Source organism: Tamandua tetradactyla, chromosome 25 (genome assembly GCF_023851605.1).
Source record: "Tamandua tetradactyla isolate mTamTet1 chromosome 25, mTamTet1.pri, whole genome shotgun sequence".
NCBI classification, from domain to species: Eukaryota; Metazoa; Chordata; class Mammalia; order Pilosa; family Myrmecophagidae; genus Tamandua; species Tamandua tetradactyla.
The window spans coordinates 38385115-38407452 of record NC_135351.1 but is presented as its reverse complement, the minus strand read 5'-3'; the positions used below and the strand labels follow the sequence as shown (position 1 = coordinate 38407452).

The 22338-nt window shown below is 48.2% G+C and overlaps 1 protein-coding gene across 1 annotated transcript in view; it reads right to left on the bottom strand.

The window, feature by feature from the left end:
* ARFGEF3 (ARFGEF family member 3) overlaps positions 1-22338 on the bottom strand; it is a 159160-nt gene that overhangs the window by 62787 nt on the left and 74035 nt on the right. The window contains exons 8-12 of the mRNA XM_077143279.1: positions 21640-21718; positions 7134-7238; positions 6084-6417; positions 1868-1980; positions 189-1099 (exon numbers count right to left, since the gene is read on the bottom strand). Of these exons, the coding sequence (XP_076999394.1) occupies positions 189-1099; positions 1868-1980; positions 6084-6417; positions 7134-7238; positions 21640-21718 (1542 nt within the window). The remainder of the gene's footprint in view (positions 1-188; positions 1100-1867; positions 1981-6083; positions 6418-7133; positions 7239-21639; positions 21719-22338) is intronic.

The window sequence follows — 22338 nt, the reverse complement described above, 5'->3', positions numbered from 1 at the left end:
CAACTGCTGTAGAATCCAAGCAACCCACCACCCTAAGTCTGTTACATTGCTCTCTATAAGGTCAGGAATCCAAAGATTCACGAAGATACCTGGATCACTGCAAACCACAAGCATTCCACGAACCGCCCACAGAGGTGAAACGCTCTGCATATTTTTGCCAACCGCACAGCAACAGATGGTGTACACACCTGAGCAGAAGGTGGAGGCCAGGTTCTGGAGGGCGCAGTCCACCTCCTCCACGCTGGGGAGAGCCAGTAGCCGGGGGAGGAGGGTCTCCAGGGCCTGCACGAAGAGCCTGGCGCTGTGCTGGTCAGCCTCCTGGTTCTTGAGCAGCTTCAGGGACAGGGCGGCCGTGCGCAGGGACCTGTGGCCCAGGCAGTCCTGCGGGGTCTGCTCCTCGTCGGCCAGGGAGCAGTTGTCAGACCCGATGTCCGACACGTCGGAGCGGCCCGAGTCCTTCTCTGCCGCCATCGAGTACTGGTCGCAGGAGTCGAACTCGGTCCTGGAGAGGTCCTGGTCGTCGACGCTGAAATTGCTCTCGCTGTACCTGGAGCCGTAGGACCTGGTCCTGCAGTCAACCGAGAGGAAGTTGGTAATGTCGGGGTAGACGACCGTGTGGCTTCTTTGGACCACATCCGGCTGGTCGGCCGCCTCGGGTTCCGACACTCTGACCAGGGCCTCTTTGCCCTCCTGGACGGCGGGCGACTTGAGGCTGCTCTTGACATCGGCGGGAGGCTCCTCGGGCATCGTCCGGCCCAGCGCGCCCTCCAGGGTGGTCTGGCCCGTGTCGGTGGTGACGCTGATGCTGATGTCGGGGCTCCTCTCCGCGCCCAGCTCCCACGGCGTGTGCTCCGAGGACAGCACCCTGCGCTGCCATCGGAAGTCTGCCTCGTTGATCTCCATGGAGTCTCGGCTCGACTCGGCCCCGTCCCTCAGCTCCTCCAGGCGCAGCAGCAGCAGCCGGACCTGACCCTCACTCAAGCCCCGGCCCTGGCTGAGCTCGTCCAAGGCGCCGAGCAAGGAGCACACACAGGAGACAGCGGCGTAGCAGGCTTCCAGGCCGCCCTTGACACATGCTTCTGTCGTTCCATCCATGATGCTGGGCAGCGTGCAGGGGAGAAAACGGCACACGTGAAACAGAGAGGGACGTGCTCGGAGGAATGAGAATGGCTTGACTGGCAAAGAGTACAAGGGTCAGAATAGCCGCGCAGAGACACACACACCCCGAAATGGTTTGCGAGGCAACTGGGTTACGCTCAGGCTAGCAGAGGGCAGCTCCAGGCAGAGGGCCCGCCTGCCGTCCCACACCCTCCTGCTCGGCTGGCTTATTTATTTGGGTCCAGAAATACTTCTGATGGGAATTTATAATCTTCCCTAGGACAGGCACTTGGGTAATTTCACGCTTGCATCATGCCCAGGTTTTCATCCATAAGAGAATTATATGAGCTTCACAAACACATGGACCTTTCTCTAGAAAACAAACCTATTCCTGAAAAGAAGCACATGACTATGACTACTTCAAATTGATAATATTTCCATTTTCCAGGGGGCTACATATAAAGGATTCCTGTAGTTTCAGACTTGTAAATCAAAAAAGCTCTTCCCTACTATAACTTCAATGAATAATTGCTGCAAAATTCATTTGGCTCCTTTCTATTTCTTAAAGTTAATACAAAAATATACCAATTCATACTATTATAAGAAACTGAGATGTTAATCACATACTGCTTACTGGCACATTATTAAATAGTCTCATTTCATGTAAGGCATATTCATCAAAATTTTAGGGATTTGAAAACCAGATTAAAAGCGGTCAGAGAAGCAGCAATCACCAAGCAATATTGACCTACAAGGAAATATATCTTACAGTTTGAGAAGATCCAGATGTGACTTTCTTTTGGAAACTGATCTCTTTCTAGATTCTGTCTCAGTGGCGCTGGGTCCTGCCAAATCACAGAGACGCTGAGGGCTCCCGAGTATCTTTAAGAAAAAGGGAAGAAACAATAACAGAAGAGTGAATATCATTAAAAAGCAAAAGGTTTTAAAAGTATGCAATCAAGTTTGCTATGGAATGATGAAATCTAAAGAGAAACTCAATTATTTGAAACTATAATTCTTAATAAAATGGCTCAAAGTTTCCTTCTGACATATAGTGTGTACTGCATTCCTAGCTCCTTAGCTCAGGGCTGGTTTAGACAAAGAAAATGCTCCAAGAGATGACGTGCTTCAACGAAATGTTGTTGCATGATATTACAGAGCACGTGCATTTATGTCCTGTAGTGAGACTGGCCTACAACTTTCCTCTTCTGTACTCTTTGTCTTACTTTGTTATCAAGTTGGCTAGGCTCAAATACTGTCAATCCAGTTGACACGTTTTTCTGCTTTCTGTTCTCTAGAAAGTTTACATAAGAATGGGCTTATCTGTTCCTTCAGTATTTGATATAACTTGCTTTTAAAGCTGTATGGAGCAGTGTGTTTGTTTTTTTTAAAGAGAAAATTTTTTAACTACTGATTCAATTTCTTTCACAATTATAGGCCTATTTAGGTGCTCAATTTCTTCTTGAGTCAACTTTCTAAAAGTTGTATTATTTATTAGGGATTTTTCCATTTTACTTAGTTTTTGAATTTAAAGCCTAAGGTTGTTCTCTACCCTCACCCCCACCCCCCATATATAAATTATTGTGGTAACATATATATATATAACTAAAAATTTCCATTTTAATCATTGTTAAGTGTATAATTCAGTGGCATTAATTTCATTTATAATGTTGTGCTACTGACACACCATCCACTGCCAAAACATTTTCATCACCCCAAACAAAAAGTTAGAAGCCACTGAGACATGCTTCTCCATTAGCCCTCCTTCCAGCCCCTGGTAACCTCTAATCTATTTCTCTCTCTATGAATTTGCTTATTCTAGATTTTATTATCTCTATTCTAGATGTAAGTAGAATCGTCCAGTATTTGTCCCCTTGAGCCTGGCTTATTTCACTCAATATAATGTTTTCAAGATTCATCCACATTATAGCATGTATCAGAATTTCAATCTGTTTTAAGGCTGAATAACATTCAATTGTATGGCTATACCCTATATTTTGTTTATCCATTCATCTGTTGTTGGGTACTTGGGTTGTTTTCACGTTTTTTGACTTATTTGGAATAATGCTGTTATGAACCTTGGTGTACAAGTATCTGTTTGAGTCCCTGTTTTCAATTCTTTTGGGTACACTTAGAAGTGGAATTGCTGGGTCATATGGCAATTTTATATTTAACTCTTTGAGGAACAGCCAAACTGTTTTCCACAGCAGCTGTACAAGTTTACATTTCCACCAACAATGCACAAGAGTTCTAATTTCTCTGCAACCTTACCAACACTTGTTATTTTCCATCTTAAAAAACAAAAGCCATGCTGGTGGGCATGAAGTGGTATCTCATAGAAGTTTTGATTTGCATTTCCCTGCTCTCAGCTTCCTGGGTGGGAATGAATCACTGATGTGGAGTCAGTGGTTGGGGGTGTCCCAGGTCTGCTGAAGAGTGGGGAGCCCCTTCTAAAGCTGGACGTTGGGAGGGAAAAAGGAAGTGAGGTGTGCTCTTTGATTACTGTGCGCCTTCTGGGAAGGCGAACAGATAGTGAATGCGCTTTGTCCAACACAGTGTGCTGCACGCCTCTGATTAACAAGCACACGGTGCATTTGGCAGGGCGACAGACCAGAATGAGAACTGGGAGGTAACATGCCAAGTGATCAAGCTCCCCAAGGCTGAGCAAACATCCGGCCTGGCAGTGGACTCTCTGAGAGCCCAAGCCCTGCCCGTTTCAGTATCTAGGTTACCAGCATTCCCAGGGATTGGTTTTGTCCTATAAGACAGAGATGCTGCCTTCAAAACAGCCTGGCCTGAGTCAGTTCGCTGGGCTCCCGGGGGCTGCAACCTGGACAGGCAATGCAGGGGCTCTTGCTTCAAAAGCTAGGAAAATCCAGGAAGAAGGGAGAAGACACAGTTAGCTATGTCTGCAGTAGCAGAGAGGTTATTATTTAAAATCCGTGCAGCCACCTACACTGCCCGTAGGCACAGCACACATTCAGCGTTCAGGGGACAGGTGGCCCTGCTGCAGGCACCATGGTGCCAGAGCCTGTCAATTCCAAGGGTAAAGAAAGGCTGCTGCTTCTTACAAAATACCCTTTTTTCAGACATTCTGGCTCTGGGTCCATCTGTCAGTCGGCCCAAATTTACTAGACTCTTATTCTGACTGAAGTACTGGAATGTTAAATACCTACTGGGGTGAGTGGGAAGCATGCAAAAGCAAGGTCTACAAAAATAATCGGAGAAGGTAAGATGCTGGTTCGACACTGGGCAGTGAGACAGTCAGTCAACTGCTGAATGGTGCAGAGAGTGGCCACAAGTGCACCAGGTATTTGTTCAGCACTTTAGGACTTACGCAAACAATGCTGCATTTTAAACTTGCAACCTCTGGAATATTTATTCCCACTTACAGATGAGAACACTGTAAATTCGGAGTTAAATGACTTACCCACCGTGACGTAGCTGGTTAGGTTGTACCCCCCACCCTCGACCCCCAACCCGGGAAAGGGGCCGCTGGAATCATCTGATAAGAGTCAAGTTCAGGAACGCCCATGGCTTAGGAAAAGACCTGAGACTCAGGAGCTGGCAGAGCAGAGAGCAGAGCTTTTCTCTCGTCAGCTATGTTCTTGGGCAATTCATTGGATCTCTTTAAGTCTTAGTTTCTTTGGTGGAGGGGAAATTCCCTTTCCCAGGCTTCAAGTTTCCATGCAGAAGAATCTCCAGTAGACACAGTTCTGGGCCTCTCCTCTCCTCTTTCTCTGCCTGGTCCCCTGGAGGGGCCCTAATCTGACTGGTGAATTCAGTCATCAACTTGTCGCTGTCAACCCCTCTGCATCTCTTCCTGGGGCCCTGGCTACCTGGAGGGAGTGCCAGGCGGGGGCCGTGCCAGGCGGGGGCCGTGGCAGGGGGCAACAGCCGTGTGGGTGGTGCCAAGCTGTCTGGCCTCTGGCCGCCAACGCTAGTCACATCTGTCAGCCTGGGGCTGGGAAGTGGTCAGAGCTGACACCTGGTTTCCCATCTGCCTGACTTTCTCTTAGGTGAAAAGGCAGTAGCCCTCATCGGCTACAAATGAGGGAAAAGGCAGCAGTTCTTATTGGTTAAAAATTAAACTATGTACAACCTCACAGAAGTACCAGGAAGACTTAAGATAATAAATGTGAAAAAGGGTTCGGCATACAGTAGTCAAGAAAGCTCTCACTGCGTGCTCAGGGATTCTTTTAAACAGCAACTGAACATGGATCGCTCTTTCCTTTCTAGAAACCAGAGTCAAAATTTCCCATTATTTATTACAGCCAAATCCCATTAAAATAACCAGGTAGCGATTCAAATTAAGTTGTTTTAGAAATGGGCTGATACATAGTGTTTACAATAAATGACCCGTCACAGAGGGTTTGTCACTCTGACTTTTTGGCTTTTAGTGCCAAAGGCAAATGCAATTTGCCCATTCTGAACAAGGGCGCTGGTACAAAAACGCTGAACCCTTTCTTTTGGACTCTTTGGCAGAACGGTAGAGGAAAGCCTGCTGGAGGTAGCTTTAGCATAATTCCCCCCAAGAAAGGCAGGTTGGACTGGGCAGCTGGTATGTGCTCCCTGGCGTGGAGACATTTGGGAAAAGTGCGGCTTAAGGAGTGGCCATAAGGGTAGACTTTTAGCAATCAGAGATGGGAAACGCTCATTTGTGGATAATGTTGAAGCTGAATATAAAATATTTTGCAATCTAATTTTGAAAAGGCAAATGTATATACATCTGTGCTAACACTGTCCAGCATGGCAGGATGAAATCTCAGTCTGGGGCCCAGGAGGGCTCCTGGATCAAGGAGTTTAACAAGGAGGGGTGGGGGACTGGGGGAGGGGGGGGGGGAGGGGAACTAAACTGTCAAAGGGCTTAGACTCAGCTAGCACTTATGCGCTCACCGGTGCGCCCTAGCGCACCGACACGGAGAGGAGACCCTGAGCTCTGCACGCCCCCTCTGCACGCCCGGGGGCGCTCTGCGGCACCCTACCTCTCTCATGATCTTGATGGCCTCCACGCGGTGCTGGGGCGGCGGGTAGAGCAGCACGCGGTGGTAGAGCGACTGCAGCACGGGCTTCACGCAGTCGGCGGCGCCCACCAGCCGCACCAGCTCGGCCGCCACGTAGTAGACGGTGCGCGCCACGGGCCCGCTGAGCGCGGGTGCCGCCGCCGAGCAGCCCGAGCCCCTGCCGTGGTCGGAGACGCCCGGGGATGCCGAGTCGGACTCCACGCTGGGGCTGGCGCTGCTCCCGTGGGCGGAGGTGATGGTCTTGTCGTGCACCGGGTTTCCCAGGATGGCAATGAGGGCGGGACACAGGCTTTTCCTGGGAGGGGCGGGGGGGGAGAAAGGAGGGTCTCCCAAGTGCTAGGAGCTATAGACAGGGCTGGGAGGAGGAGGCGGGTCCCTTAGGCTCCTTCTTTTGGCGACTTAGTGCCCCAATACCCCTGCCTCTCCATGGGCGTGTCCCCAGCTGGGGTTAACTCAACACGGTATCAAGTAACGGAGGAGCCATCCTGTGTGTGCAGAGTGCTCAAGGGCTTAGATTCAAAGTGTCATTTCACTATAAGGAACAAGACTATTCATACTTCTCATTTGAGAAGTTAATTTCCAATTCCAGACATCATCCGACTGCATCCCTGGGTGTCAGCGTCCAGACCTCGAGCTGCCCACTGGCAGCCTGTGGCTGGGGGGTCTGAAAGCAGGACGAATTGAGGGGTGCGCAGATGGAGATGCAGAAACGGGCCAAGGCAGTGCCCAGAACAAGGGTCGGTAGCTCTCGTCCCCCTGCACAAGCTTCCAGGGCCTTCCATGCATGCCTTTAGAACCCACTGGCAGGTAACCCAGGAGAGCTTCTTGTTTTGGTCCCTTGTTCCTACGATGTTGAGAAATGTAGGAGGGCCTGGGGGGCGGGAGCATATTATAGAACAATAGGTAGCTGCTTCCCTCTGAGGTTTGGTCTGATACAGGGACCCACCGACCCCAGCGGCAGGTGTGCCCGCGGCTGGCCCAGGTGGGGGGTGCTAAGGGCTGGGTGCTCACCAGATCAGGTCCGTGAAGCCTCGGTGCAGGCGCATGGAGCACGAGGAGCTGCTGAGCATGGAGAGAATGCACTCCGAGTACAGAAGCTGCAGCTGCTGGTTCTCACTGCGGGGAAGCCACACACATACCCAAGAGGCACAATTAAACACGGATGTGGGGAGACACACTTGGAAAACATCAGGCATTGCAGAAACCTCACATTTTAATACTTTTAATGGTCTAACCCCCTTGGGACACCACTCACCACTCTGAATTGGTCAGCACTTTTCTATGCAGTGTTTGGCTTTGACTCTTCTCTGACCACGTGGGTTCCCAAGGGACATATTCTCCTGCCACCCCCACGAAATTATTCTTAGAGATAGCACATGGCTCTTTACAAAAAACAGTTGCCGGCCCATCCCTTTACAATGCTCTCCCTTGTTTGAAGACAACTACACCAGGATTAAATCAATGCTGTGCTTGTTGGGGAAAGGAAAATCCACTTGGATATGGACTTTCCCCTGCACTGCCTGAGGGTGGAAGGAGAGAGGGGTGAGAGCTGCACCTCTACCAGGAGGGCACCATTTGCCCGGGTGGTGGTTGGAGTCAGAGAAAGAAGGCAGATCACTAGACTTGCCATCTCTAGGCTCATGCTTCTAGAAGCTTCCCTATACCACTGAGCATGATGGAGTAGCTGGCCTGGAGCAGCACCTTTCGAGGGGCTAGCAAGTAGAAAAAGCACTGCATGGGAAGGGCTACAGAGCACCATTTAGCCCAGGGTTCCAGGGGAGCATGCTGGCGGGCACCCGCCCTGCGTGGAAACACCGAGGAAGGACTTCCAGAGGAAGCAGTAGTTTAGTGGCATCAGCCACGGGGAGGGGCTGGGCAGAGAGAGTGTGCGAAGGGTGGAGGAAGTTCCGGTGGAGAGGGTGTGGCTGGAGCAGCAGTGGGGGCTGGCCGGCCAGGAAGGGTCAATGCTAAGACCCCAGGCTCTATTCTGCAAATGGAACAACGACACCATCCCACGATGTTTTAGAAAGATCGTTCTGGAAACCGGACACAGAACAGACTGGAGGGGCAAAAGAGGAGGCCCACAGCATCCATTAAAGCCACATTTTAAAAATTTTATTCTGGAAGGCTATTTCAGGATGGGCTTTGCTATAAAGTTCAGGTGAACCCCTCTGACCAAGCATTTGAGCCGTTATTAAGAAAAATAAGTATGAAATGCTCCAATTAAAAGACTTCTCTTTCTCAAACTGTCCATCTAGAATTAAAAAAACAAAAATAAAAACAAAAATAATTATAAGCAGTAACACTTCTCAACTGAAATCCCTCCAAATGTATGCCAAGTGTGCCCGGCCAACACAGGCTCCAGGCGTCAGACCGCTGATGGCGGCACTGCGGGGGGCTGGCCCGAGGGGCTCACTGAGTCACAGCTGTCCTGGGGGCTGCAGCAGCCTGGGAAGCAGATGCCCATGGCCTGTGTGAGTTAGGCGATGGGGGGAGCTGTTTGGGTTGTAGGCGCCTCCCTGCCCCTCTCTATACACACACACACACACACAGGCACAGCACGCACATGCTTAATACTTGTCTGCGGACAGGCAAACACGCGGAGCACACAGCACAGACAGGAGCCTGCACCCCAGCCAACTCTCAAGACGCACCAGGGAAAACCTGCCCCCTTGGCAGGGCCTGCACCTCTTTCCTGGGCTCTCTTTGAGCTCTTCGAGCCTGGCAGGGTAAGAATCTGCCAGTCTCACGCGCAGCTGCCCTCTGACCTTCTCTGCAGGCCCAGTCCCCGGGGAACAGCAACTGCGTGGGGACCAGTGGGCCCTGGAGGCCGAGCCGCCCCTGCCTGGCAGGGGGCTGTGGGCAGTGTGGAGGCCTGGGCCACAGCACTAGGTTTCTCAGCGGTTTCACAGACTTGTTTTTAAACCGTTTTAACTTTGCATCCCTTAAAAACAGATTTAAACGTGCTGTCATGGTTAGGGACAGGTGTCAACTTGGCCATGTTGTGGTACCTGTTCGTCTGATTGGGTAAGCACTGGCCTGTCTGTTGCAATGAGGACATTTCATAGGATTAGGTTATGATCACGTTAGCTACATCCACAGCTGATTCCATTTGTGATCAGCCAAAGGGGAGTGTCTTCTGCAATTAGTGATGCTAAATGCAATCATGGGAAGCCTTTTAAGGAGGACTCAGAGGAGATAAGTTGCATTCCTGCTTTGGCTGGCGAGCCTCTCCTGTGGAGTTCATCCAGGCCATCCATTGGAGTCGTCGGCTTCGCAGCCTGCCCTGTGGATTTTGGACTCTGCGTTCCTGCGGTCACGTGAGACACTTTTATAAATTTTATATTTGCAAGTGTTCCCTGTTGATTCTGTTTCTCTAGAGAACCCTAACTAATACATCTTGGTACCGGGAGTGGTTCTTAAGGAACAGAATCTTAAAAATGGGTTTTTATGAATGGTTTTCTACTCTGACTGGGCTCAGAGACACTAAGGACTCTGATTCCCATAATCAGAATGACACTCCCAATCCATGGACTGAGTTGGCAAAGGAGATAGTCAAAATATCATCATTCGATTCTCCTAATGCTTCGCTTGTACGAAGCCAGACTCTGGGGGATAATGTTCTTGACACCTTTACAGAGTTTTGTAGAAATAAGAGTTATAGAGATGTTGGTTGGTTGTTGTTAGATACACTGTCTGCATTAAAGGGTGAAAGGGATGGGCTTAAGGCTTCAAACAAGAAGCTTAAGTGCCGTCTGAAAGATGTAGAGGTTTCTATGAGTATCCTCAAGGAAAATTTTATTTCCTGTAGCCGTAGACTTGAGATCTCTGAAAATCAGACTCAGAATCTTATTGTTAGAGTAGCAACTTTACAACGTAAACTGAAATCTCAGTCTTGCATGGTGTCTGCCGTTAAAGTGAGGGCATTGATTGGAAAGGAGTGGGACCCTGAAAAATGGGATGGTGACATATGGATTGATAATGATGTTGGGGGTGAGGTTGAAACCCTAGACCATGCTGAGCCTTCTTTAGATAACCCTGTAATAGTCTGCCCTGAGGACATAGCCGCCCCACCTTCAGCCTGCCTTGAGGAATTGGCCACCCAACCTCCTCCTGAAGGGATTAGCCCTAGAGTTATTAATCCTGTTTCACCAGATGAAACTGCAAATGAAAGCCCTGAAGCAAATGGCTTGGAAGATATTTCTAATTCTTTTCATGACCCACCCCCACCACCCCTCATTTCTTCTAGACCTATAACTAGACTAAAGTCCCAACAGGCCCCTAAAGGTGAGGTACAAAGTATCACACATGAGGAGGTACGTTATACTCCAAAAGAACTGTGTGAGTTTTCCAATTTATATAGACAGAAATCAGGGGAATATGTGTGGCAATGGATTTTAAGAGTGTGGGATAATGGTGGGAGGAATATAAGGCTGGATCAGGCTGAATTTATTGATATGGGCCCACTAAGCAGAGATTCTGCATTCAATGTTATAGCTAGAGCAGTTAGAAAAGGTGTTAACAGCTTGTTTGGGTGGTTGGTTGAAACATGGATCAAAAGGTGGCCAACATTACCTGAGGTTGAAATGCCAGAACTGCCCTGGTATAATGTAGATGAGGGGATCCAGAGGCTTAGAGAGATTGGGATGTTAGAGTGGATTTATCATGCAAAGCCTGCTCTTACACCCCAGGAATGTCCAGAAGATGCACCTTTTACCAGAACAGTGAGAAATAAGTTTGTGAGACTAGCACCATCATCCCTCAAGAGCTCTGTGGTTGCAATTCTCTGTAGGTCAGATATTACTGTAGGAACTGCTGTCACTGAGCTGGAATCCTTAAACACAATGGGGATGACAGGATCCCGAGTTGGCAGAAGCCAGGTGGCAGCACTTAATCACCAAAGACAGGGTAGACGTGGGTATTATAATAGACAACAAACTCAAAGGAGGCATCAAAATTATATGACACGCAGAGATTTGTGGCATTGGCTAGTAAATCATGGGGTGCCTAGAAATACAATAGAAGGGCAGTCTACTAAATTCTTGTTGGAGCTGTATAAACAAAAGAGTTCTAGGTCAAGGGAACAGAAGTCTAACCTGAATTACAAAAACACAGAATCACGGCCCCTTAATCAATTTCCAGACTTGAAACAGTTTACAGACCCTGAGCCCCTTGAATGAAGGGGAGGCCAGGTCCCTATGGGGAAGAAACCTGTTACACTGCCACAAATTTATACTGTTGACCTTCCTCTAAGTCTTCCTCAAGGAGACCGACGGCCTTTTACCAGGGTAACTGTGCATTGGGGAAAAGGAAATGATCAGATATTTCGGGGATTATTAGACACTGGTTCAGAAGTGACATTAATTCCAGGGGACCCAAAACGTCACTCTGGACCACCAGTCAGAGTGGGGGCTTATGGAGGCCAGGTGATCAATGGAGTTTTAGCTCAGGTCCGTCTCACAGTGGGTCCAGTGGGCCCCCGGACCCATCCTGTAGTTATTTCCCCAGTTCCGGAATGTATAATTGGCATAGACATACTGAGCAACTGGCAGAATCCCCACGTTGGTTCTCTAACTCGTGCAGTGAGGGCTATTATGGTGGGAAAGGCCAAGTGGAAGCCACTAGAACTGCCCCTACCAAGCAAAATAGTAAATCAAAAGCAATACCGTATTCCTGGAGGGATTGCAGAGATTACTGCCACTCTTAAGGACTTGAAAGATGCAGGGGTGGTGATTCCCACCACATCCCCATTCAACTCTCCTATTTGGCCTGTGCAGAAAACAGATGGGTCTTGGAGAATGACAGTGGATTATCGTAAACTCAACCAGGTGGTAACTCCAATTGCAGCTGCTGTTCCAGATGTAGTATCATTGCTTGAGCAAATCAATACATCCCCTGGTACCTGGTATGCAGCTATTGATCTAGCAAATGCTTTTTTCTCAATAGCTATTAGTAAGGACCACCAGAAACAGTTTGCTTTCAGCTGGCAAGGTCAGCAATATACTTTCACTGTCCTACCTCAGGGGTATATCAACTCTCCAGCCCTATGTCATAATCTTGTTCACAGAGACCTTGATCGTTTCTCCCTCCCACAAGACATCACACTGGTCCATTATATTGATGATATCATGTTGATTGGACCTAGTGAACAAGAAGTAGCAACTACTCTAGATTTACTGGTAAGGCATTTGCGTGTCAGAGGATGGGAGATAAATCCAACAAAAATACAGGGGCCTTCCACCTCAGTAAAATTTCTAGGTGTCCAGTGGTGTGGGGCTTGTCGAGATATCCCTTCTAAGGTGAAGGATAAATTGCTGCATCTGGCCCCTCCCACTACCAAAAAAGAGGCACAACGCCTAGTTGGTCTTTTTGGATTTTGGCGACAACATATTCCTCATTTGGGTGTGCTACTCCGGCCCATTTATCGAGTGACCAGAAAAGCTGCCAATTTTGAGTGGGGACCTAAACAAGAGGAGGCTCTGCGACAGGTCCAGGCTGCTGTGCAAGCTGCTCTGCCACTTGGGCCATATGATCCAGCAGATCCAATGGTGCTGGAAGTGTCAGTGGCAAATAGAGATGCTGTCTGGAGCCTTTGGCAGGCCCCAGTAGGAGAATCACAACGCAGACCCTTAGGATTTTGGAGCAAAGCCTTACCATCTGCTGCAGATAACTACTCTCCTTTTGAGAAACAGCTTTTGGCCTGCTACTGGGCCTTAGTAGAGACTGAACGCTTAACCATGGGCCACCAAGTTACCATGAGACCTGAGTTGCCTATCATGAGTTGGGTGTTGTCTGACCCACCAAGCCATAAAGTTGGGCGTGCACAGCAGCACTCTATTGTAAAGTGGAAATGGTATATACGAGATAGAGCCAGAGCAGGTCCTGAAGGCACAAGTAAGTTACATGAAGAAGTGGCACAGATGCCCATGGTTTCCACTCCTGCTGCCACATTACCTTCTCTTTCCCAGACCAGAGCTATGGCCTCTTGGGGAGTTCCTTACAGTGAATTGACTGAGGAAGAGAAAACTCGGGCCTGGTTTACAGATGGTTCAGCACGATATGCAGGTACCACCCGAAAGTGGACAGCTGCAGCATTGCAACCCCTTTCTGGGGTGTCTTTAAAGGACAGTGGTGAGGGGAAATCCTCCCAGTGGGCAGAACTTCGAGCAGTGCACCTGGTTGTTCATTTTGCTTGGAAGGAAAACTGGCCAGAGGTGCGTTTGTATACTGACTCATGGGCTGTTGCTAATGGTTTGGCTGGATGGTCAGGGACTTGGAAAGACCATAATTGGAAAATTGGTGACAAAGAGGTCTGGGGAAGAAGTATGTGGATAGACCTTTCTGAGTGGGCTAAAAACATGAAGATATTTGTGTCCCATGTGAATGCACACCAGAGGGTGACTTCAGCAGAGGAAGATTTTAATAATCAAGTGGATAAGATGACCCGTTCTATGGATACCAGTCAGCCTGTTTCCCCAGCAACTCCTGTTATTGCCCAATGGGCTCATGAACAAAGTGGTCATGGTGGTAGGGATGGAGGTTATGCATGGGCTCAGCAGCATGGACTTCCACTCACCAAGGCTGACCTGGCTACAGCCACTGCTGAGTGCCCAATCTGCCAGCAGCAGAGACCCACACTCAGCCCCCGATATGGCACCATTCCCCGAGGTGACCAGCCAGCTACATGGTGGCAGGTTGATTACATTGGACCACTCCCTTCATGGAAGGGGCAGCGATTTGTTCTAACTGGAATAGACACATACTCTGGATATGGTTTTGCTTTCCCTGCACGCAATGCTTCTGCCAAAACTACTATCCGTGGGCTTACAGAATGCCTTATCCATCGCCATGGTATTCCACATAGCATTGCTTCGGATCAAGGAACACACTTCACAGCAAATGAAGTGCGGGAATGGGCACATGCTCATGGAATTCTCTGGTCTTACCATGTTCCCCATCATCCAGAAGCAGCTGGATTGATAGAACGGTGGAATGGCCTTTTGAAAACTCAATTACGGTGCCAACTAGGTGGCAAAAACTTGAAAGGCTGGGGTAATGTTCTCCAGGAAGCTGTGTATGCTCTGAATCAGCGTCCACTGTATGGTGCTGTTTCTCCCATAGCCAGGATCCATGGGTCCAGGAACCAAGGGGTGGAAATGGGTGTGGTGCCACTCACTATTACTCCTAGTGATCCACTGGGAAAATTTTTGCTTCCTGTCCCTGCTACCCTGAGTTCTGCTGGTCTACAGGTTTTAGTTCCAAAACGGGGTGTGCTTTCTCCAGGAGAAACAACAGTGATACCACTGAACTGGAAGTTAAGATTGCCACCTGGCCACTTTGGGCTACTTATGCCTCTGGATCAACACACCAAGAAGGGAATTACATTATTGTCTGGGGTAATTGACCCTGACTATCAGAAGGAAGTAGGACTGCAACTACATAATGGAGGTAAAGAAGAGTTTTCTTGGAATATAGGAGATCCCCTGGGGCGTCTATTAGTACTACCATGCCCTGTGATTAAAATCAATGGAAAACTGCAACAACACAATCCAGGCAGGACCACTAATGGCTCTGAGACTTCAGGAATGAAGGTTTGGGTCACCCCACCAGGCAAAGAACCACGGCCAGCTGAAGTGCTTGCTGAGGGGAAAGGGAACATGGAATGGGTAGTGGAAGAAGGTAGTGATAAATATGAACTTCGACCACGTGATCAGTTACAGAAACGAGGACTGTAATGCTGTTTTGTTTGTGTTATACTATTTAAGTTGTAAGATATCAAGTTTAAGAATGAATGTTGTCCAAGGATTTGCACCCTATTCTGGAGAGATTTAATGTGTTTCCAGTTATATGCAGGACAGTTGAGTATTGTCAGGTAAAAGAAAAAATGTGTGCTTATTTTTGTTTTCATTTGGAAATCTAAGGTATAGGTGCCAAGTTGACAAGGGGTGGACTGTCATGGTTAGGGACAGGTGTCAACTTGGCCATGTTGTGGTACCTGTTCGTCTGATTGGGTAAGCACTGGCCTGTCTGTTGCAATGAGGACATTTCATAGGATTAGGTTATGATCACGTTAGCTACATCCACAGCTGATTCCATTTGTGATCAGCCAAAGGGGAGTGTCTTCTGCAATTAGTGATGCTAAATGCAATCATGGGAAGCCTTTTAAGGAGGACTCAGAGGAGATAAGTTGCATTCCTGCTTTGGCTGGCGAGCCTCTCCTGTGGAGTTCATCCAGGCCATCCATTGGAGTCGTCGGCTTCGCAGCCTGCCCTGTGGATTTTGGACTCTGCGTTCCTGCGGTCACGTGAGACACTTTTATAAATTTTATATTTGCAAGTGTTCCCTGTTGATTCTGTTTCTCTAGAGAACCCTAACTAATACACGTGCCTAGATGAGGAGAAAGAGAGGTAAGTAATATGTCAGAAGCAGAATGGAATTAGCCCTGAGCCTGCCTCACTGCCGACAAGGCTACTTCAGTGCAGGTTCCTCTCTCACGTCTGTCCTGGGATGACGGGGAGTGGGGAGAGCATGGGGGAGACAGCCAGGCAGAGATGGTACAAAGATCCCTCTAAGCCCAATTATCCTTCCAAAAATCCTTGAATTTCAGCAGCCTCTGGTATCTCCACTTACCTAATATAGAACTCTATAAATACCACAGCTCCAAGGCCTGTGAGCACATGGGACCTGAGTGCATTTTCCAAATCCTTCCGAGAGACCAAACATGTCAGAGGCACACACCCCTATGGAGCGAACAGCCCTGATTTTGGAAATAGCTATCAGGGGAAGGATTGACCACAGTGCAATTTCAGAGGAAGAACCCATTCAGAGGGCAGGAGAGGCGTGACATTTAGTTAGTAGAAATAAAAGGAGCTAAGGGAGTGAAATCCAAAGAAAGTGTACAGGTTGCAAAAATTTAAGGGATAGGCCTAACAATTACCCCCAGAGAACCTCTTTTGTTGCCCAAAAGTGGCCTCTTTCTCTAAACCAACTCAGCAGGTGAACTCACTGCCCTCCCCCCTACATGGGTCATGGTTCCCAGGGGTGTGAATCTCTCTGGCAATGTGGGACAGTACTCCTGGGATGAGCCAGGATCCAGCATCAAGGGACTGAGAGAGCCTTCTTGACCAAAAATGGGAAGAAAGAAATCAAATAAAGTTTCAATGGCTCAGAGATTTCAAACAGAGTTGAGAGGTTATCCTGGAGGTTATTCTTATGCATTATATAGATATCCCTTTTTAGTTTATAGTGTATTGGAGAGGCTAGAGGGAAGTACCTGCAATTGTTGAGCTGAGTTCCAATAGCCTTGATTCTTCAAGACGATAGTATAAAGATATAACTTTTACAGTGTGACTGTGTGGCTGTGAAAACCTTGTGTTTGATGCTTCTTTTATCCAGGGTATGGATAATGAGTAAAAAAAATATGGAGGTATAAACAAATAAATAATAGGGGCGACAAAGGTCCAAATAAATTGGGTAGATGGAAATACTAGTAGTCAATGAGAGGGAGAGGTAAGGGGTATTGGATGTATGAGTTTTTCTTTTTTTCTTTTTATTTCTTTTTCTGGAGTGATACAAATGTTCTAAAAAATGATCATGGTGATGAATACACGGGTGATGATACCGTGAGCCACTGATTGTACACTATGTATAGAATGTATGTGTGTGACAATTTCTCATTTAAAAAAAAAAAACTCTAAGGGAAGGAAGAGAGAGACACACAAGGAGACTTTGCAGGACAGTGGAGCAGGCTGCACTGTTTTCACCATGGGAGCCTGGGCAGCTCGTGGCAGGAGGCAGTGAAGAAGTCCTGCAAAGGTGCACGGAGCATCCTGCACCCCGGTGTCTTTGGAAAGAGGACCCTAGAAAGCCCACAATCCACAAAGCAAACAGTCTCTAGAGGCAGAATTCGGACCAGGAGAATTGCATTGGAAACCCAGTCATGACCACGAGAATCCTATAAAAGCCAAGAAGCTCTGTAAAAATATGCCTTAAGCCACCTTCCACCAATGTCCCATGAGAAATCCTAGGAAAACACTTCAGTGTCACATGAATGCAATCCCCCTTTAAAGCCTGTTCCTAGATCACGTTGCTCAGAAATGTCTTCTTTATTGTTCAATGACTGATAGAAATAGATGATGTAAAGTTTCTAATATTTGTGTGTGCACGTGTAGGCATTTGCAGTGTATGTGCAACATATTTCCTAACAATCTATAGCGTAGTTTTTGATGTAAACAGCTCAATTCCTAACTACATTATAAATAAGAATTAGCACAAACAATTCTGAAAGCCAACAAACCATTTCTGAGCTAATATTTACCAAGCATTTATTCACTGGAGGGTGCTGGGGAGGCAGGGAAAGTTGGCGACATGGGGAGGTATGGAATTTAGTTAGTTCTCTAGGGCAGCTAGGAAATAGCAAGGAACTGTCTGGAACAACTCTCTGGGAGTCTTCCGTGACCAGAAACGTATCATAAACCATTCTGGAACAGGCGGAAGGGCTGAGATCACAGCACAGAACTGTAAGTAAAGTCCTCCAAACTGCGGAGACTGGTGCCCCTCCCCCGCCATCATGGCAGGCTGTTTTGGAGAAACTTCCCCGTGGGAAAAAGAAGCAGTCTCTACTAGGAGTACGGCCAGGAGTGCTCAAGTACGCTCCCACTGCAGACGTTAACTAACAAATTCAGACTGCTGAACACTAGCTCTGAGCAGACAGACCCACAGTAAACACACAAGGAACCCTGAGGGCTCTCCTGGCAGAGAAGAAGTGGGGCTGGTGAGGAAAAAACAAAACAAAACGAAGTCTTGGAGTCGTCTGGGATCAGAATACTGGAAAAGAGTTGTGTCCCAAGAAAAGCGGCATATGGAGCCAGGTAGTTTGTCTGGCTCTTATTTGACAAACTCAGGTGGCTAGGGACCAGCTCTGAAAAAGAGTTTTTTTTTCTTTTTTTTTTTTTTTTCTTATCTAGCAGTCCATTAAACAAAACAAAAAAGCCTCAGGCATTTCCATTGGCAGCACTGACCAAGGCAAGGGCAGAGTTAAGATAGGGCTGAGACACAAAGCAACTAGTCAAGTGAAGGAGATAATTCCCTAAAGGGTGTATCTTCCCCAAGAAAAGGGGAGCAGGGCCCAGCTCAAGTGGTGGCCCTTTTTCAGAGGACTCAGGCCCCAGGGGCTGGAAAATAGAAACAGCCCAGGTTTGCCTTCTACCTCAGCCTCTGTCTCAGCCCCAACCCTGGAAGGGACACGGGCTGCTGAGAATTCAAGGCTCCCTACCACTTTACACCAGTGGGGAGCTGTGGGCTGACAAGCGCCACCTGCTGGGCAGGACAGGAAAAGCAGAGTCTGGAAGCTCTGCTGCAAAGTCTGACAACCTGGCTGGGTCTCACCTTCAGGGAAACTTGACACTGATCACACCCTCCTCCTGAGACCTGGGCCTGCCTGGTCTGGGACAATCCGACTGGAGTGGATCAGATCTTGGGAGACCCTCCTCCAAAACAGTCCCATGTAGGCAGAGCAAGAACCAGAAAAACAAGAGCTGAAAAGTTCTGATCAAACAAAAGCTATGCTAGAGGTCCAGAATAAGTTGAACTGAATGTCAAAGAACAAATAGATAACAAAGCCAACCAATGAGAAAACCCTAGGGAAAAGAGTGGAAATGACCTTGAGAATAAACTAACCAAGGAAATCAGATACCTAGACACCAGGAAAAATCACGAGCCATACTAGGAAGCACGAAAATATGGCCCAGTCAAGGGAACAAACTAACACTTAAAAATGAGATATAGGAGTTGAAACAACTAGTTAAAGATGTTCAAGCATTTATTTACAACATGTCAGGCACTGTTCTGTAAAAACAGTGTCAACAAAACCCAGCAATAGCAGGACTTCTGCGAAGATAGCAAAACGGATTGCCAAAAACAAGCCCACAATAGGCTGACCTGGGACTGTCAGGTAAACCAGGTGAACAATCTCCTTACAGATGGAACCCTGATAGCTGATCTAAGAGCCATCAGGTTTTTTTTTTTGGTCGGGGGGTGCATGGTCTGGGAATCAAACCCAGGTCTCCTGCATGAAAGGCGGGCATTCTAACCACTGAACTACCCGTGCACCCCTGATCCATCAGCTTTTAAAGAACATGAACTTTAAACCTGGAATGCAAAGCTCTCACTGGGCTGAGCTGAAGACTTTTCCAACCAACGAACAGTGGTACTTTTTGGCCAGCCCTTACAGACCTCTATACTCACGGTGACTTGTCTAGATGCTAGTTTTTAATTAACTCGTAAAACACCCTGAGCTCCCCATACTTCTTTCACTCTTAGCAAAGTACTCAGAAAAGTTTTAGCTCATTCATTTCCCTTGCCTGCTAAGACATGAACACAGCCTTTGCACGTTTCAAAGTTCTGGTGGTGGTGTTTGACTCCCTGCCAATGCTGAGCCCTGAGGGGCAGCAAAACAGACTCCTTGAGGGCTGGTGGCACCTGGTTGCCAGGTGCCAGGCCAGAGTGCTCCCCTGGCAGACATCAAGGATTTCACAGAATATTAAGGACTGCGATGGAATAAGATGAAAGCTAATCCACAATCACACCTGCACAGAGATTAAAAAATAATATCCCCAAGAATGGCCCAAAGCCTCCCTCCCCTACCAGGGACTCCTACTGTTCTTCCCAGGAGCTGGTGCCCACCTGCTTCTCCCACCTGCTAGATGAGAATGGAGATACCCTATGGCAGAACCACTCCCACTTCTCACAGCCCCCAGTCCTTGAAAAGAAACCCCCCTCCCTTCATCTTACTCGCCAATCCCCTAACTCAAGTGAAGATCATATAACTATCCCTCATCACACCTTCTAGTGGGGTTCCCAGGTGTACAGGCCCCTTGTGAGTCAATGAACCTAACTCTGTTGGCCCCAGGTGTTCCTGGTGGCCTTTGACTGGTGGGCACCAGCAGCCAAAACCCTAATAGAGATTCTTATATTATAGATGAGGAAAGAGCTTTACAGTGGCTGAGATCTTTGCCCAAAGTCAGGGCTAGCAAGTGGCAAGACTTGGATTTTAACCTAAGAAAAACAACCTAGATAATGCAGCAGAGCTAACAGTAACAAAACAAGACTCTTGACTGGGTCTCAGGAGAAGCTATGCCAAGGGGAGATGCGTCCTCACTGTGACCTGAGAGCTGGCTCTGCTGGTGTGGGCAGGACCTGGGCAGGGTGGGGAGGTGTGAGCACTAGATGAGATTAGACCCTGGTCATGCATGAGTTGGGTGAATCGGTCATTTATACAAACTTTGGAGAGTGAAAAAGGTGACGATGATTATCACAGAACAGGCTAGGACTCTCCCAGGTAAACCAGGTGCAGGCACCCTAGAGAGGGGCTCCTGGAGATGGTGCTGGCCCTACAAGGTAGGGTAGGTCTCTGAGTCCCAACCTCTTGCTCACTCTCCATGCTCGGCCAGGTGGGCACCTGAGCAGGGCACAGGACGGGCCACCTCCCATCTTCTGTTGGCAAGTCCCTCCCCAGGGCGCCTGCCCGGTGGCCAGGAGTGGAGCAGAAATGAGTGCAGTTTCGTTGTGCTTTACAGTGTCCCCACATTGAATCGGGCTCTTCCTATTCCAAGTGCCTGGCGTAAAGAGAGCTTAACCTGGGTGGGGCATGCAGGTGACCTGGAAGGACAAGGGCTGATTGATGGAGAAACCATTTGTCAACAACACTTAAGCATAATACTAAACTTAGCTTAAAAATAACCCCAGGTTTCTGCAAAAACAAAAACAAAGCCAACAACAACAAAACCAAGTTCCTGCCACATTTTTGGCAAAGCGCAAGTCCTAGCTCATGCCTTCAACCAGCCCCTTTCTCCCAGCTCACTGCTGTAGATGAAGTCCTGTGAGTAACGACACTCTGAATTATCCAGTTCTAGCTATGCGTAAACAGTAGTTCAATGTGTGTTTTATAACTCAAAGGGCACCTCAGAATTTGTGCTGTGGAATGTTGCAATTAACTCTATATGTCGCTGCCCAAGACTTCACATCCTACCCTGGGAAGTCTGGCTTGTCTATGGTTTGGCTGGAAGACAGATGTGTCAGCTGTCTCATCCACAGGCTACATGGAGAGCTGGGGCAGTAGACGGCACTTCAATGAACTAATATCATCGATTAAGCTAATATCACGGGTGAAGGGCCCCTGGCTGAGGTTTCCGGGACAGAAGCCACCCTAATGGGCTTTCCCCTCGGCGCCACACCGGAGGGATTAACTTTTCTCTGCAAGGGAGTGTTTTTCCATTTCACACCTCAGAGCCCTGCGTTGGAAATGGCATTCAGCAACTAAGGCTCGTCCAGAGTTTCTGAAAATCCTTCCCCTGAGTGACAGGTGAGTCCCGGTGCGGGGGTGGGGGGTGGGGGCGGGGACACAATGGCTCTCACCACCTGCCGATGCCACGGAGGATGCTTTAAATCATGCTGTGGACAGCGACCACTGCAGAAACAGCCGCTGGCTGGTAGGGGCAGCAGCACTGGGGGCACTTACTTGACAGCAGCTTGAAGCTTTTCACACAGGACAGTGAGTACGGAGACCACGTCATCGCAGAGCGTCTCCACTGTGCAGCCTTCAAACAAAGGGGGAGCAGGCGTCAGCCCAGTCCGGGCACTGCGCTGTCTCCCGCCACCACCGCGGACGCGTCCGAGCGAGGGAAAACCAAACGCTGTTGGGACACAGCGCTGCCCCGGGCTACCAAAACCACAGGAGAAAGGGACGGCAGATCATCTTTCCTTCCTACAGTGAAACCCTCAAAAGCCAGCCCAGACACAAAACAAGGGGTGGCTTCTAATTATAAAAAATTTCATTCACATTTAACTAAAGGAGATTTGGCCAATTTAAACAACACCATTGACCACAATTTCCTCATTTTCTTTTTAGTCAGGAGACTAAAGACTTATTCCTTATTCTGAGCCCCTAAGCTTCTGGGTCTTCTGAATAGTTCTGAGTTGTGTCCTAGAGGGATAAAATTTGGCAGAAAGATGGGCTTTTGGAACTAGAAAGGTTTTTGCTTTGTTTTGTTTTTTTGGAAGTAGCAAAACAGGAAAAAGGGGCAAAATAACCGAGTCACTATCTTCACCTATTTTCTTTGCCCAGCATCCTCAGGGCCCATGGTCTTTGTTTTTAAGGGAGAAATGACCATTGTCAGAAAAATAAGTTTTCTCTCCAAGCGGGTCCTGGGGTCCAGCA